The sequence below is a fragment of the Alexandromys fortis genome, unplaced genomic scaffold, assembly GCF_014885135.2.
Source record: "Alexandromys fortis isolate MF-2015 unplaced genomic scaffold, M_Fortis_MF-2015_v1.1 scaffold_258, whole genome shotgun sequence".
In the NCBI taxonomy this organism is placed as follows: domain Eukaryota; kingdom Metazoa; phylum Chordata; class Mammalia; order Rodentia; family Cricetidae; genus Alexandromys; species Alexandromys fortis.
In genome coordinates this window covers 143942-157634 of record NW_026068132.1, presented here as the reverse complement: position 1 = coordinate 157634, position 13693 = coordinate 143942, and the positions used below count along the sequence as shown (strand labels likewise).

The window sequence follows — 13693 nt, the reverse complement described above, 5'->3', positions numbered from 1 at the left end:
TCTTCTGTCTCCTTTTTTTTGTTTTAGAACTCAATGGCCCAAAGGTTGCTTCTCATTTTGTATCATTTTTGCTTCTTTCAAACAAAGCCAGCAGGGATTCCGTCTGTAATCTTTTATTGGTGAGATGACTGAGTGGGTAAAGGCATCTGCTGCTGAGCCTGAGCCCGAGCTCAAACCCCGGGAGCCGCACGCTGGGTGCAGAGAACTGACCGCCTCCCACAGTTGTCCTCTAACCTAAACCCACACACTGTGTGCACCCCACACACGCATGCAAAAATAAAACCATTTAACTTTGAAAGAACACTATTCGTAGTGCTAAAATGCCCTTTCCTTCCTTTCCTCCACTTCAAAGGCTCCCATGTGTCAGAATAAGCCTAAGTTTTTGCCGGACATCATGGTGCATGCCTAGGATTCCAGCGCTCAGGTGTCTGAGGCCTGAGGAATAGTTCAAAGTCATCCTCAGGCCGAGCGTGGTGGCGCACGCCTTTAATCCCAGCACTCGGGAGGCAGAGGCAGGCGGATCTCTGGGAGTTCGAGGCCAGCCTGGTCTACAAGAGTTCCCGGACAGGGTACAAAGCTACAGAGAAACCCTGTCTTGAAAAACAAAAAAACAAAACAAAACAAAAAAACCAAAGTCATCCTCAGTTACAAAGTGAGTTCAAGTCCAACCTTGGCTACCCGAGACCCTGTACCAACAAAACAAAACACCACCACCAAACAACCAAACAAACAGACTAAAGCCAAACTCTTTCCAGTGACCTACAAGGAACCATGGTCTCTTGATGGAGGAAGGACATTGGTTAATTATAATAAAGAAACTGCCTTGGCCCATTTTATTGGTTAGAACATAGGTGGGTGGAGTAAACAGAAGAGAATGCTGGGAGAAAGAAGCTGAGTCAAGGAGGCGCCATGATTCTCCCACTCCAGACAGGCGCAGGTTAAGGTCTTCTCTGGTAAGCCACCTCGTGGGCTACACAGATTATTAAAAATGGGTTAGATTAATATGTAAGAGCTAGCCAATAAGAGGCTACAGATAACGGGGCAGGCAGTGTTTAAAAGAATACAGTTTCTGTGTAATTATTTCAGGCATAAGCTAGCCATGCGGGCTGCCGGGTGCCAGGAACGCAGCCCTGCTGCTCCTTCAACAGTCTCTGGCCCTGGTGCCCATCTGACCTCCACTCTTTTTGCTTCTTCTGTCCAGCTGCACTGCCTTGTTCCCTGTGGACTTCACGAGAGCCATGCTGTCATCTCAGGCTTTTGGCAAGGTATTCCTTAGAACTAACACGAACCTTGTTTGCTGATAGCCTAAGATTCCAGTGGAGCCTTCTCTAGCCACACCACCTAAAATTGCCTTGAAACAATGTCTTCCTTCCCCATCCCAGATGTCCCCTCGTGGAGCTGCCATCCAGTCCATTATATATTTTCCTAATTTATCACATTTGCTGTTCGCTTCACTCACAAGAACAGCTGCCCCAGGAGATGGAGACCATTTGCTTTCTGTTATGTCATTGGTACTACGAGTGATGCAGGCGATGGTGTGCAGGGAATACTCGCGAAGCGAGCAAGTATAAAGGAACGCATCAATCAGCAAGTCAGCGGCTGCTGGTCACAGGCATCTCTAGGATGATGCCTTTTCGTCTATCTGATAACACACGCTTTGCATGACTAGTTGCTCATTGAAGATGAGGTAGAAAAGCTGAGGGCTTGGGTTGGAGAGATGGCGCAGAGGTTAAGAGAACTGACGGCTGCTCCGGAGGTCCTGAGTTCAATTCCCAGCCACCACATGATGGCTCACACCCATCTATAATGAAATTTGGTGCAAAGAACACTATATAATAAATAAATAAATAAATAAATAAATAAATAAATAAATCAGAAAGAAAAGCTGAGGGCCCACGTTGGTTAGGACACCCGTTGTCGGGGTCTTTGGTGCGTCTTCACAATTCCGTGACTCTTGGGTGACAGGATTGTCTAGCTTCACAGAAGACAAGGGCAATGGGGGAGGGGGTTTATGAAGCAAGTTGTGCTAGATGCCAGAGAGGGTTCAGGAATACAGTCATAAGTGGACTACCGACCCCGGGGTCCCAGACACAGCCGTCGCAGAATGATCAGGTTCTATGGAGTCCACGGGGAGGGGGCAGTGTGACAGCTCTGAGGAGGGTGCAGAAGAGCCTCCTCCTGCCGACCTATGCCCTCACCCCCTGCACTCTCTGTTCCTGAGTTAGTGACGGCTGCCAATCAACCCCCGCACCGGGACTCAGGACAGGACAGCGACGGAAACTCTGACCTTTTGTCTCGGTGGCTGCGAGGCTAAGAACAGCTGCGGGCCCCGTCTGGCCCATAGTTCCACCCCTTTAAGTACAGGTGTCTAGAGCGGAAACATGGAAAGTGGGAGGGAGGGTGGTGGTTTCTTTAACTCCGACCAGTTTTACCCTGACTAAATTCTGGCTTCCCCAGGATCGACTTCCAGTCCTAAAGTTGAACACAAGGGGGCGATACCACCCTGCAAACCCTGCCCTGTTGGTTTCTGCTGTAGAAATGGGCGGGCCCACAAAGTGGGATGGGTGCTCCCCCTAGCTCCCTTTCCAGTTTCCCTTCCGGTAGAACTTGCAATTTTGTTCAAGGTGGGTAGGGGGAGGGTTGGCCTCTGTGGCACAGGGCAGCACAGGGTAGTGAGACAGACAGTTGGAGATGTTTGCCATACACGTTAGAAGAATGTGGAAAGGGAAACTCTGCTGGCCCTCCAGGATTGGGTGAGAACTGGCTGGCTGTGGCACTTGAAGGCCACAGTGAAATCTCCTCAAGAACTGGGTCAACAGAGCCTAACTCCCAGGTTAAGGACAGGCCGGGGGTGGAGGGGCTGTATCCTGGAGAGACAGAGTAGGGTATGAGCTTCTACCCGGATTTATTTCTTTTTGTAATATTTCCTTTTTCTATCCTAAGAACCCAACCCAAGAAGGCCCTTCCTCATGCTGGGCAAGGGCTCTACTACTGAGCTACACCCAGCCCCATTTATTTATGCATGTATATATTGATTTAGATGCAGGAGCTCATGCTATGAGCTGCAGGTCAGATTCTGTCTCAAGAGAACAGAAAAAGGGTAGAATCAGAAATTCATGGTTATCCCTGGCTACACAAGGAGTTGGAGGCCAGCCTGGGCTACTTGAGATCCTGTCTAGATTGGTAGGTGGATGGATAGACAGATAATAGATAAGAATCCTCTGCCTTGTTTGAATATACTCACAGAGGCATTCTTGTGTCCAAGACATATCTTCAGGACAATCATGCTCCTAGCATAAAACCAGACATTGAACAGATGCAGAAACAGTGTTTGGGGACTGAACTTGTCCTCTGGCCCACTGCTACATGTCACTGGATGCTGAGTGAAGGGGGGCTCTGATTGCAAAAGGACCAAAGTGACTGGAGCCTGGGGCACATACATGAATGAATCTTCTAAGTCTTCTGAGGCATCAGCCTTGTGTTTTGCTTTTTTTTTTCCCCAACACTGAGGAAGGCTCACATTCAAAATATATAAAAAAGGGCAGATGAGATGTTCAGTAGATAGAAGCATTTGCTCTGCAAGCCTGGCGTCTTGAGTTTGATCTCCAGAACTCATGCAAAGGTGGAAGGAGAGAGTCATCTCCACTTGTATGCTGTGTATACATGCCTACCCCCATTATGCTTGTGTGTGTGTGTGCGCGCACACACGCAGCAGTCAGGCCTGTAGTCCCAGCATTTAGAAGGCTGAGGCAAGAGGATCAGGAGTTCTTGGGCAGCTTAGGTTTCATAGTGAGAAACCTATCTCAATAGAACAAAACAAAGAATGAATGAGCAAAAAAGATGCTTAACCTCGTTAGGATTTACAGAAATACAAACTAAAATGACCGAGCTATTGCTCCACCCCACTAAGGTGATCAAACCTGGTGAATCGACATCCCAGTGAAAATATGAAGCTATGACTGAGATCCTTGTACAAGGGGATCGGATACAGTCATTAAGTGAGGTGTGGCTACATGTACCATCATGAGCAAAGCTCAAAAACATCAGGGAATGAGCAAGACAAACAATGGGGAGCCATTGAGACAACCAGGAAAGATCAGAATTGGAGAGATGGCTCAGTGGTTATGGTTACTGGTTGTTCTCACAGAGGACCTGAGTTCAGCTCCCAGAACCCACACAGAGGCTCACAACTGCCTGTAACTCCAGTTCCGTTCCGGGAGCTCCCATGCCCTCCTCTGGCCTCTGTGGGAATCAGACCCACATGTGATAATCTTTACATGCAGGCAAAATATTCATATACATAAAATAAAAAATAAATATTAAAAATAAAGAAAGGCAAGGAAACATCACAACACTCAAGGACTTAGTACCTCTATGGAGGAAATTTGGGAAACACACAGGGGCCCTTTAAAGATATTGGCTCAGGCTGGAGAGATGGCTTGGCAGTTATGAGCACTGACTGCTCTTCCAGAGGACCGGGGTTCAATTCCCAGCACCCACATGCAGTCATAAGGGTGTGTAAATCCAGTCCCTGGGCAATCTGACACCTTCACACCGTTGCTCATAAAAAAAAAGTTAGCTATTGGGTCTATTTTCTGGTGTGATACACTAGACATATTGCCTTTTTCTCTAACTTGCAAGGAGCCAGTTGTTGTACCCCCCCCCCCCGCCTTTTGTGGGCAGCCTGGCCTTTCCGCACTAGACCCCATCCTTCCCGGAGTTAGGGAAGTGCCAAGATGGGAAATCCAGTGAGTAGCAGGATATGACCCATACTGAGGCCCATCTGGTCCCTGAGTCAGTGAGCTACTTCAGGCACTCAGAGGATGCCCTTCCGACATCCACAGTGCCGTCTCTTCTGTCTGCATGGTCTACACTCATTTTCTTCTTTCTTTTTTCTTCTTTCTCTTTCTTTCTTTCTTTCTTTCTTTCTTTCCTTTTTTCTTTCTTTCCTTTCGAGACAGGATTTCTCTGTGTATCTTTGAAGCCTGTCCTGGAACTTTCTCTGTAGGCCAGGCTGACCTTGAACTCACAATCGCCTACCTGCCAATGCCTCTCAGAGATTAAAGGCATGTGCCACCACTGCCTGGCCTCTACTGCCATTTTCTACCCAGGTATAGGTCACTGTTTTTAGACAGTGTCTCATGTAACCCAAGCCGGAACTTCTGATATTCCTCCTTCCATCTCCAGAATGCTAGGGTTGTGGATATATGCCAATATACCTTATTTTATGTGGTACCAGAATCCAACTCAGGCAAGGCAAGACCTCTACCTATTGGGGTTCATCCCTATCTAGAAGTGGGTCTTTGTGAGCTAGACGCAGCCGATCTCTTTTAAGCTGTGAAGGTCTCACTGACTGAGGATAGGTAGTTTGTAGGGGACCTGGCCTCATCACGGATGCAGAGTGAGCTGCCCCACTGGTCTGAAGTATCTAATGGTCCTGCTGTGGAGCCCCAGGACTAGTGGCAACGATGGAGGGGGCTGAGCCTGGCTGGGGAAGGCAGGCTTGGAAGGAGCTAAGCCACTGGCGCTGGGCCAGCGTGGAAAGTATGTGTGTGAGCTCACTGGGAAGCTGGTTTCTGTCCAGTCAGGCCTGCCTGCCTTCCAGGCTCTAGCTGTTTAGCCCCAATGCAGGCTGCCACTGGATCTCCCCAACTCCCCAAGACTGAGGGGGAAAGAAAGCAGGAAGTCCTAGGGGTAGGACTAGGTCTCCTAAAGGAGATGAATTTAGATTGGAGTTGGGTCCAAAGTGTGTACAGGGATGGTAGGACAATAGCCTGAGCTAAGGCTGAAGCTTTCTAGAGGTTCCTGGGAGTGGCAGTTATCCCTCTGAAGTCTGTGGCGTTCTTTGCAGAGCTGGCAGCCTCTCTCTAGTGTCTGAGTCTTTGCAGTACCTTCCTCCCTTCAGAACACCAGCTCCTGCCCCTGAGCAGCAAAGCGGTCGGCTGCAAATGGGCTTCCTGTCTGGAGGAGCTCCTCCCATCTCCCTCTTCCCCATGCTGGTTGCCTCCACTCCACTGCTGCGTGGCACAACAAGCAAGCACAGACACACTGACAGTTCCCCAGAACACATTCCCGTGACGTTACCCAGCTGCTGGGTCCATGCTGGAAGAGATGCTCAAGAAACCTAGTCAGAATATGCTCGCATAGACAAACAGCCCAGTGAGGTTTGAGTTTTGGCAGTTTCGTTTGGCAGTACCGAGGACCAAACTCAGTACTGCTCGTGTTAGGCAAATGTTCTACCACTGAGTCCAGCCCTAGTCCCTGATATGGGCCTTAAATTTGGACTAAAGAACTGTGACCTGCAGGGCTCAGTTCCTCTGTCTGGGTCTCTATAGTGAAGGCCTCAGCAGTTGGTGTTCTCCAGCCTGCGGGGAGGGTAAGGAGGATGCGGAGGGGAAAGATGCTGGGAAGTCTATGAGACTGTGGGGGGAAGGCACTGGGAGAGAGGCAGGGAAGGACCAGCAGGCTAACCAGATTCTAGAGGGGAGCAATGCCCCTCTGCCCATACTCTCTTTTGGAGGGTGTGGCTCCTCCAAGGTCTTCCCTGATCTTGTCTACCTGGCTGGCTGGCAGTCCGGGAGGCTTTGGATCCCTGGAAAAGGGGAGCGATGGAAAGAGAAGCCCCCACCTCTGGTTGTGGGGTGTGTTGGTGGACAAATCGCTGCTCCCTCTTGCCCTTTGTTCCCACTCTAGTATCCTTTTAGACCAGTGTCCCCAGCGCCGCCCAGGCCTCCTCACATATTTCACTTGGCTCCCTCTGGCTGCCCCGGCTCACAAGTGCTGCTTTCGAATAAAGGAACTTGGAACCATAGAAACTGGGTCAGGCCCAGCAGAGAAATCGGCCAGGCCAGTGCAGTTTTTGCAGGTCCTTGGGAGCCAGAGGGCCCTCGGCCTCCTGACATGGTGGCTCACTCAAGTGGGGCCTCATGACCACTAAAGCACCTCCCAAGGTCGCTGGGCAATCTCACGGGGTCCAGCGGGCAGGTCCAAGTGTATCATCAGCACCAGACCCTTCTGCCTCCGCCCCACAGTCCCATCTGTGCAGAAGCAATCTTCCAGCTCATCCCCCTTTGTCTCCAGTTCTGCATTCCCATTTCTTCCCCTTGGCTTCAGAGAGCATCTTGTGATTCCAGAATCCTAGCCAAACAATTTCCTCGTGATGGGGAAACCGCACTCCAGCCCTGGGCTCCCCTCCTCTTCCCTCTGGCAGTCCCCCCTCCTGGGCTCTTCCACTGGCTCCAGCTGTGTTTTGCAGAATTCCCTCTGGACAACATCTGTAATTGCCTCCATATGTGGACCACAAAAACACAAAGGGCCATGAGCTCATCTTCTGAGCTTTTTGTCACATGCACGGACTTGACTACCCCTAGATGCCCCCGATCTCCCCTAGGGCCACCTTCTCAGTTCCAATCCCTTATGGTGACGGTGGTGTTGGGGGTTGTGCCTAACTTCACCGAGACACAAAGGCCCTGCCAAACAGCTGTTGGCAGGGGAGGCACAGGTGACCATGCCTGGGGTCAGGGTTGCTGGCTGGCAGGAAGGTTGGGTACCCCATCTGCCAAAGTAATCATGCCAGCCGCCCTGCAGAACAGTTGGCTAGAGGGGTGGCATAGGTGGGGCCAGGCTCTGAAAAGCAGGCTGTGGAGGACCTGGGCAGAAGCCCAGTGAAGCCTGGGCTGAGGCAGGAAGGGAAGGCGGGAGAACAGGGCTGCTCTCCTCCAGCTGAGCTGACTCAGCAACTGAGCTGACCCCTCCCTTCAGGCTGGTTTCGGAGGAAGGGAGGGTCAGCAGCCTGGGAACCCTGTCTAGGGCAGCAGTTTCTATGGAAAGTGGAACAAAGCCTTGTTATTCTACCCTTGCAACCTGAGGGTCCTGGGTCTCCTGGGCAGCTGACAAACACTGTGCTACCAGAGGTAGGACACGCCTAGTAGATGGGGCCACCTCCCCCCCACCTTCCTGATTTGCTAATCCAACATCAGAGTCCCAGGCCTATAGGAACCACCACCTTTTCCTCTTTTTTTTTTCTTTTTTAGGCAGGGTCTTACTGTGTAGCTCCAGCTGGCCTAGAACTTACTGATGTAGACTAGGCTGGCCCAGGAGTATGCCTGCCTCTGTCTCCAGAAGGGCTGAGAGTACAGGTGTGCATTGCTATGCCAGGATTTTAAAGACCCTTCTCGGGTCTGTCACTAAGCTTCAGTCTAATGTGATCATGGGAATACCCTTGCTGCGGGGAAACTCGAGTGTCTGTGGCCAGGTCACACGGCAGAATAATGCAATTTAGGAAGATTTTCCAAATAGTCTCAGCTTGACCACTTCCTCCTGTCTCTGGCAGCTTTGACACGCAATGGTAGACTTTTAAGGATCTGGGGGAAGGATGCTGGGTTCTGCCGATCACTCCTCTAACCTCTAGTGGGGTATGCCTTGCTCCCAACTTCAGCCCTTCAATCTCACCAGTCCACTCATGACACAGACTAAGCCCCTACATCGTGGGAAATACTCTTCTCAATGCCTGCTCTTCCTGCTTGGCCACATCCAGTTCACCCCTAACACCAAGCTATAGTCACACAAAGAATGTGAAACACAGTTTATTCTTCGTGGAAAGGTTGAACAAGGTCAAAAATGTCCTTAGAGGGCACTGACCCAGCCCCGCCCTGCAGGTTTCTGAGGTCAGTTGCCTCTGCCCCCCTCCCCCACCCCTCCCCATGCCCCTTGTTAACAAAAAGGAACGATTTGAATGGCACTCATATATAATAATTATAATAAAAATATACATTAAACAAAACAAAAAACCCAAACAAGACAAAAATTTAGCTGGGCTTCCAGCACCGTTCACCCCGTTTTCCCTAGTCCCAAACCCCACCCAGACACTCCTTTCCTCTCACCCCCTCCACGGGGTGTCACTCTCCCTCCTGAGTCCCCAGTACCTTGACCACCTTCAGTGGCTGAAGGAGACTTTCAAATGGGTTGGCTGGGTGGGGAATTGGAAGGGCAGGACACAGGTAAAATGGGCTGAGGAGTGCCTGCATCAGGAGAGGGAGGGGCCCACCCTACCCAGGAGCACCCAGACATTTGCCTCACTAGTGCAGTGAGACAGACTGAGCAAGGCTAGGCCACTGCCAGCCTGGTCTGGTCTCTATGGAGTCCCCAGTCCCTGTACTATAGGCTCTTCACTCCTGTAGCCACCCTTATCCTTCCTGTCCACAGTCAGTAAGCAAGGAGACGAAAAGAGGCCAGTGTGGCTTCCTTAAAGCCCTCTCTGAGACCCAATACAATGTGCACGCTCCTGGGTACCACAGTGTCATGCGTGTGCCCTGCAGTCTGCCCAGACTCCCAGGCATACACTGCTACCACCACACCTCATTTCCTGTCCCCTCGGACTGCTGTCTTTGGGTCCCAGCCCCAGCAACTTGCATTTGAACCGGTCTTTTTCTACTCTGAGCCATAGGCTCCTTTCCCCCATGTTCCAGATCCCGCTGTCTCCCCTTGACCGCTCTGTACTCAGGCACGTTTGTTCCCCCTGCTTTCAGCTCTTCTGACCTTGAACTGGATATCCAAGGCTATTCAGGAGGGGCCAGTTTTGCCAAAAGTTTCCTCAAACCCATTTAGTCCTAGATGGCTCAGGCTCCTTGGACGTTCTCCAGGTTGGGTTGGATAGAGGCAGATCTTTGTGGAGAGAAACTTGGTTGTTCAAGCCACCAAGACCTTCATTGAGCGATTTTTTTTTTTTTAAAAACCAAAGTCTTTAGAGTAGCTGAGCAATCTTTCCACCTCCAACATACACTCTCAGGTTCCTTTTAGTCGGTGGTGGGAGGGCTGCCAACTGGGTACACTTGGCACTTAGAGGGCTCAGATGCCCAGAGCCTCCTGAGGTCAGAGTTCAGAGATTTAAGGTATGCAGTTAGGGGATGGAAAAGAAGCGGGTGACCTCATTTGGCCTTTGCCCATGAGGTCAGAGGGTCTTGCCCTGAAAACATTCAAATAGGGTTGGACACACACCAAGCCGGCAGGCTTCCCCTGAGGGCCAGAGGCGGGAAGGGACCACCTTCCTGCTCAGCCCTCAGGGGACCCACCTATGGCTGAAGCAATGCTGGGTGAGGGTAGGAGAGGCCAATTAGGGACTGAGAAGGGAGGCCGGAGGGAGAGAGGGCTCAGGATGGGTGTGAGCAGCCCACCTGCCACCACCTGCTGCCACTGGCCTTCAGGGGCAAAGTTCTTGTGGTAGAAGCGGGTGGGCCAGCGGTGGGGGTCAGACCTTGTCTAGCAGTGAACGCTGGCAGTAAAGCAGTCGCTTGGGGGTCCCATGGCGTCTGAAGAAGAAGACTGCAAGGCTTACTGCCAGCACCAGGAGCAGCAGCAGCACAGGTAGGACTACGGCGGCTGCGCTCACTGCTCCGCTGCCCTCGTCGTCCACCTCGATGATGATCACCTCTGTCTTGTCCTCAGTCCCGTCATCCGGGCGGCCTCCCGAAGGGCAGCCCATCCAGTCCCGCAGAGCTGACTTGGGGTACCCTGGCTCTACTTTCAGCTTCTGGTTGTTAAATTTCCAGTATTTGTTCCCCTTGTAGAAGTAGGTGAAGACTGAAGGGCACCAAGAGGATGGTGTAAGATGACAAGAACCAGGATGGGCAGAGTCCATAAAGGCCCCAAAGAGAGAAAAGAAAAAAGCACGGTTAGTGTGATGGGCAGCTAAGCTTACCTCTCAATCTTCCTCAACGTTAGCTTCCTCAAGTGGAGAACGAGTTGATTACAGCACCAGGTTGGAAAAGTGGCCAGACCGAGGGTGGTATTACATATGCAATCACCATCCATGTTTTCCACTAGACACTCTGTCTTTCTGCTCTTCCTCAGCTCCCCGTGCCCTTCCTTCCCTACACAGTTTCCCTTGCCCACTCACCTTCATCGCTACCCATGAATGACCCTCTGGGAGACTCAGGGATTCCTTCCCAGACTTTGATGTTTTTAGGGTACTCGCTGTCCACTGCTCTGAACTCCTCACTGAAACGGTAGTACCTGGGGGAGGGGAGAGAAACCGAGGCGGCTGGATATCGGGCATGCCCTCAGAGGTTAGCAGACCCATGACAGAGTGCACCGGGGAACAAAGGGTAGCCATGGACATGGTTGGGGACAGGGGTTTTGAGTAATGAGGGCCTGCAGCTGAAAGAGGCGGAAGGAGGAGGTGGAAGGGAGGGTCCAGGCTGTAAGGAGCCACCAGCGGCCCTTAATGACAGTGCCTGGTGGCTGGGGTGGAGACACAGTGCTGGGGGCAGGAGGCATCAAATGACCAGGTCTGAAATGGTGACCCGGTCACATCCCACGCATGCAGCACTAAGAAAAATTGCCTATTGCTAGGCAACATAAAGACTCGGCCAGTTCCAGGGCAACACACCTTGGAGGTGGGGGGGAAGTGGGCCTTTCTTCAGAATGTGGGGATTAGGATATTTGGGGTGGCAGTGGAGAGGCTTGGGGTGAAGGGTTGGAGATCTTACTTATTTCCCCTGAAGAAGTAGGTCTTTCCATTGGGCATCCAGAAGAGAGCTGCGTCAATCTTGTCAGTCGGCAGTCCTCGGCCTAGCTCCTTAATGTGCTTGGGGTACCCAGGTTCCAGGGAAGCCTCATCAAACACCCAATGCTTATCCCCTGGGACAGGAGAGAAAGGAGGAATCTGGACTTGCGGATCAGCTCACCCGCGGAGACCCTCCAACTTCCCCAGTCCATGAAATGCCTGGTTACCTTTGAAGAAGACAAATTTGCCATCCTTTCTCTCATAGGCAGTATTGATGGATGCAGGCAGACCCCTCCAGAACTGGCCAATAGGCATTGGGTATCCATCCATCACTTGGTTATTCCTCACCCGCCAGAACCATCGCTCCTAGAAACCAGTAAAGGTGGGATCGCATTATGCCTTGTTCTTCTGCAGCCCCCAAAGCGCCCCCACTGCCTTCAGCCCTGTGCTCCTAACTTTCATTCCTCCTATTACTATTGCCACCCAGCGTCCTTGCCGAGAGTCCTTCGGCCCCCTTTCTTCTCTTCCTCCTCCTCCTTTTATCCTCTCACCTTGAAGACAAACATCTCTCCTCGGAGCATGGCCACGGTATCAAAGTTACCATCACAGATGTTAGGTCCATAGCTGGGGTTTCTGGGCTTATCTGGGACAGAGGGCCGAGAGGTAGTTCTGGGTTGAGGGGGCATCTTGGTGGGTGACCCTGACTTACTCCCTGAGGAAGAGAACAATAGGGTACTTCAGATTTTGAGGTAGAGGACAGAAGGATAGACAGCAGCACCCTCAGAAAGCACGAAGAGAGTGGGGGTGCCCCAGAGGTAGCTCAGTGGTTACAGCAATACTGCTCTTGCAGAGGATGAGAGTTTGATTTATCAGGGGGCTCACAACCTTTAGAACCCCACTTCTAGGAAATTGGATGCCTCTGGCCTCTGTGGACACATACACACCTCTAATAAAAACAATTTTTTTTTTTTAGTGTGAACAGGTTTTTGGAGGTTAGCTTGGTATGCTCAAAAGGTATCGAAAGTGGGAGCTGCGGAGCTGGAGACGCGGCTGACTGATTGGGAGCACTTGCAGTTCCTACCGAGGACCCAAGTTTCGTTGCCACCACTCACCCGGCAGTTTCAGGAGATCCAATGCCCTCTGCTGGCCTCTATGGGCACCAGGCATATACATAGACGTGGTACATGCATACATATATATTTGCAATATACTTATACGAAAAAAAAAAAACCCAAACTTAAAAGAAGAGTCGGAGCTAAGAGAGGCGGTGAAAGTGGTGCGTATGTACATATAGACTTCACAGAACACCGCGGCGATACGCCGCGGGGAAAATGCAGACCAGAGACTGAAAACGGACAAGAGCAGAGGCAGAGGAGCAGGTAAGCGGATGGATAACTTGCCATAAAGTTGCTGGATGCCGCGGCGGTCATCGTCAGGCAGAACAAAGTTCTCTGTGTCCATCCACTGGTAAAAGGGCGCCATGATGGCAGAGGGGTCGTTAGAGTGCTCCAGGCCGAGAGCGTGGCCCAGCTCATGCACAGCTACCAGGAAGACGTCATTCCCTGGAGGGATGGAGATGGTGAGAGTTTGGGTCCCTTCGAAGGCTCCCTGCTTCCCCTCCAGAGACCTCAGGCTCACAGATAAGCCTGCTGGTCAGGTTTTCCACCTAAAGTAACCAAATCTTGAGGGTCAGTTTCCTGTCTCTTCTGGGTGGGATGGGGCCGGGCGGGGCGCCCGGGGGCAGGATTCCTATCCCAAGAAAACCTAAGTCGTGGAGCTTAGTTGCCTCTAAAAGCTAGGTAGGCACCGTGTTTGCCTGGAGAAGTGGGTGAGAAGGAAACTTTTAAGTCTGTGATTGGCAAGGTAGTGACAGCAGACCAAATATACAGACATAAATAGCTTAAAATGTAATTCCTGTTTTCACACTAGGTTTGTGTGGCTAGTATCTAGCTGTTTTTTTTTTTTTTTCTTTTTCTTTTTTTGAGGCAGGGTTTCTCTGTGAAACAGTGCTGGTTGTCCTGGAACTCGCTCTGTAGCCCAGGCTGGCCTTGAACTCACAGAGATCTGCCTGCCTCTGCCTCCTGAGTGCTGGGATTAAAAGCACGTGCCACGATGCCCTGCTTTATTATTGTTTTTTTTTTTTTAAGTTTTAGTTTTTTTTTTTTTTTTTTTTTTTTTTTTTTTTTTTTT

The 13693-nt window shown here is 51.1% G+C and overlaps 1 protein-coding gene across 1 annotated transcript in view; it reads right to left on the bottom strand.

Moving 5' to 3' along the window:
* Positions 1 to 8570: 8570 nt before the first annotated feature.
* Mmp14 (matrix metallopeptidase 14) overlaps positions 8571 to 13693 on the bottom strand; it is an 11077-nt gene continuing 5954 nt past the window's right edge. Inside the window, exons 5-10 of the mRNA XM_050126211.1 lie at positions 12900 to 13065; positions 12055 to 12211; positions 11731 to 11869; positions 11487 to 11637; positions 10895 to 11010; positions 8571 to 10578 (exon numbers count right to left, since the gene is read on the bottom strand). Of these exons, the coding sequence (XP_049982168.1) occupies positions 10247 to 10578; positions 10895 to 11010; positions 11487 to 11637; positions 11731 to 11869; positions 12055 to 12211; positions 12900 to 13065 (1061 nt within the window). The 3' untranslated portion in view covers positions 8571 to 10246. The remainder of the gene's footprint in view (positions 10579 to 10894; positions 11011 to 11486; positions 11638 to 11730; positions 11870 to 12054; positions 12212 to 12899; positions 13066 to 13693) is intronic.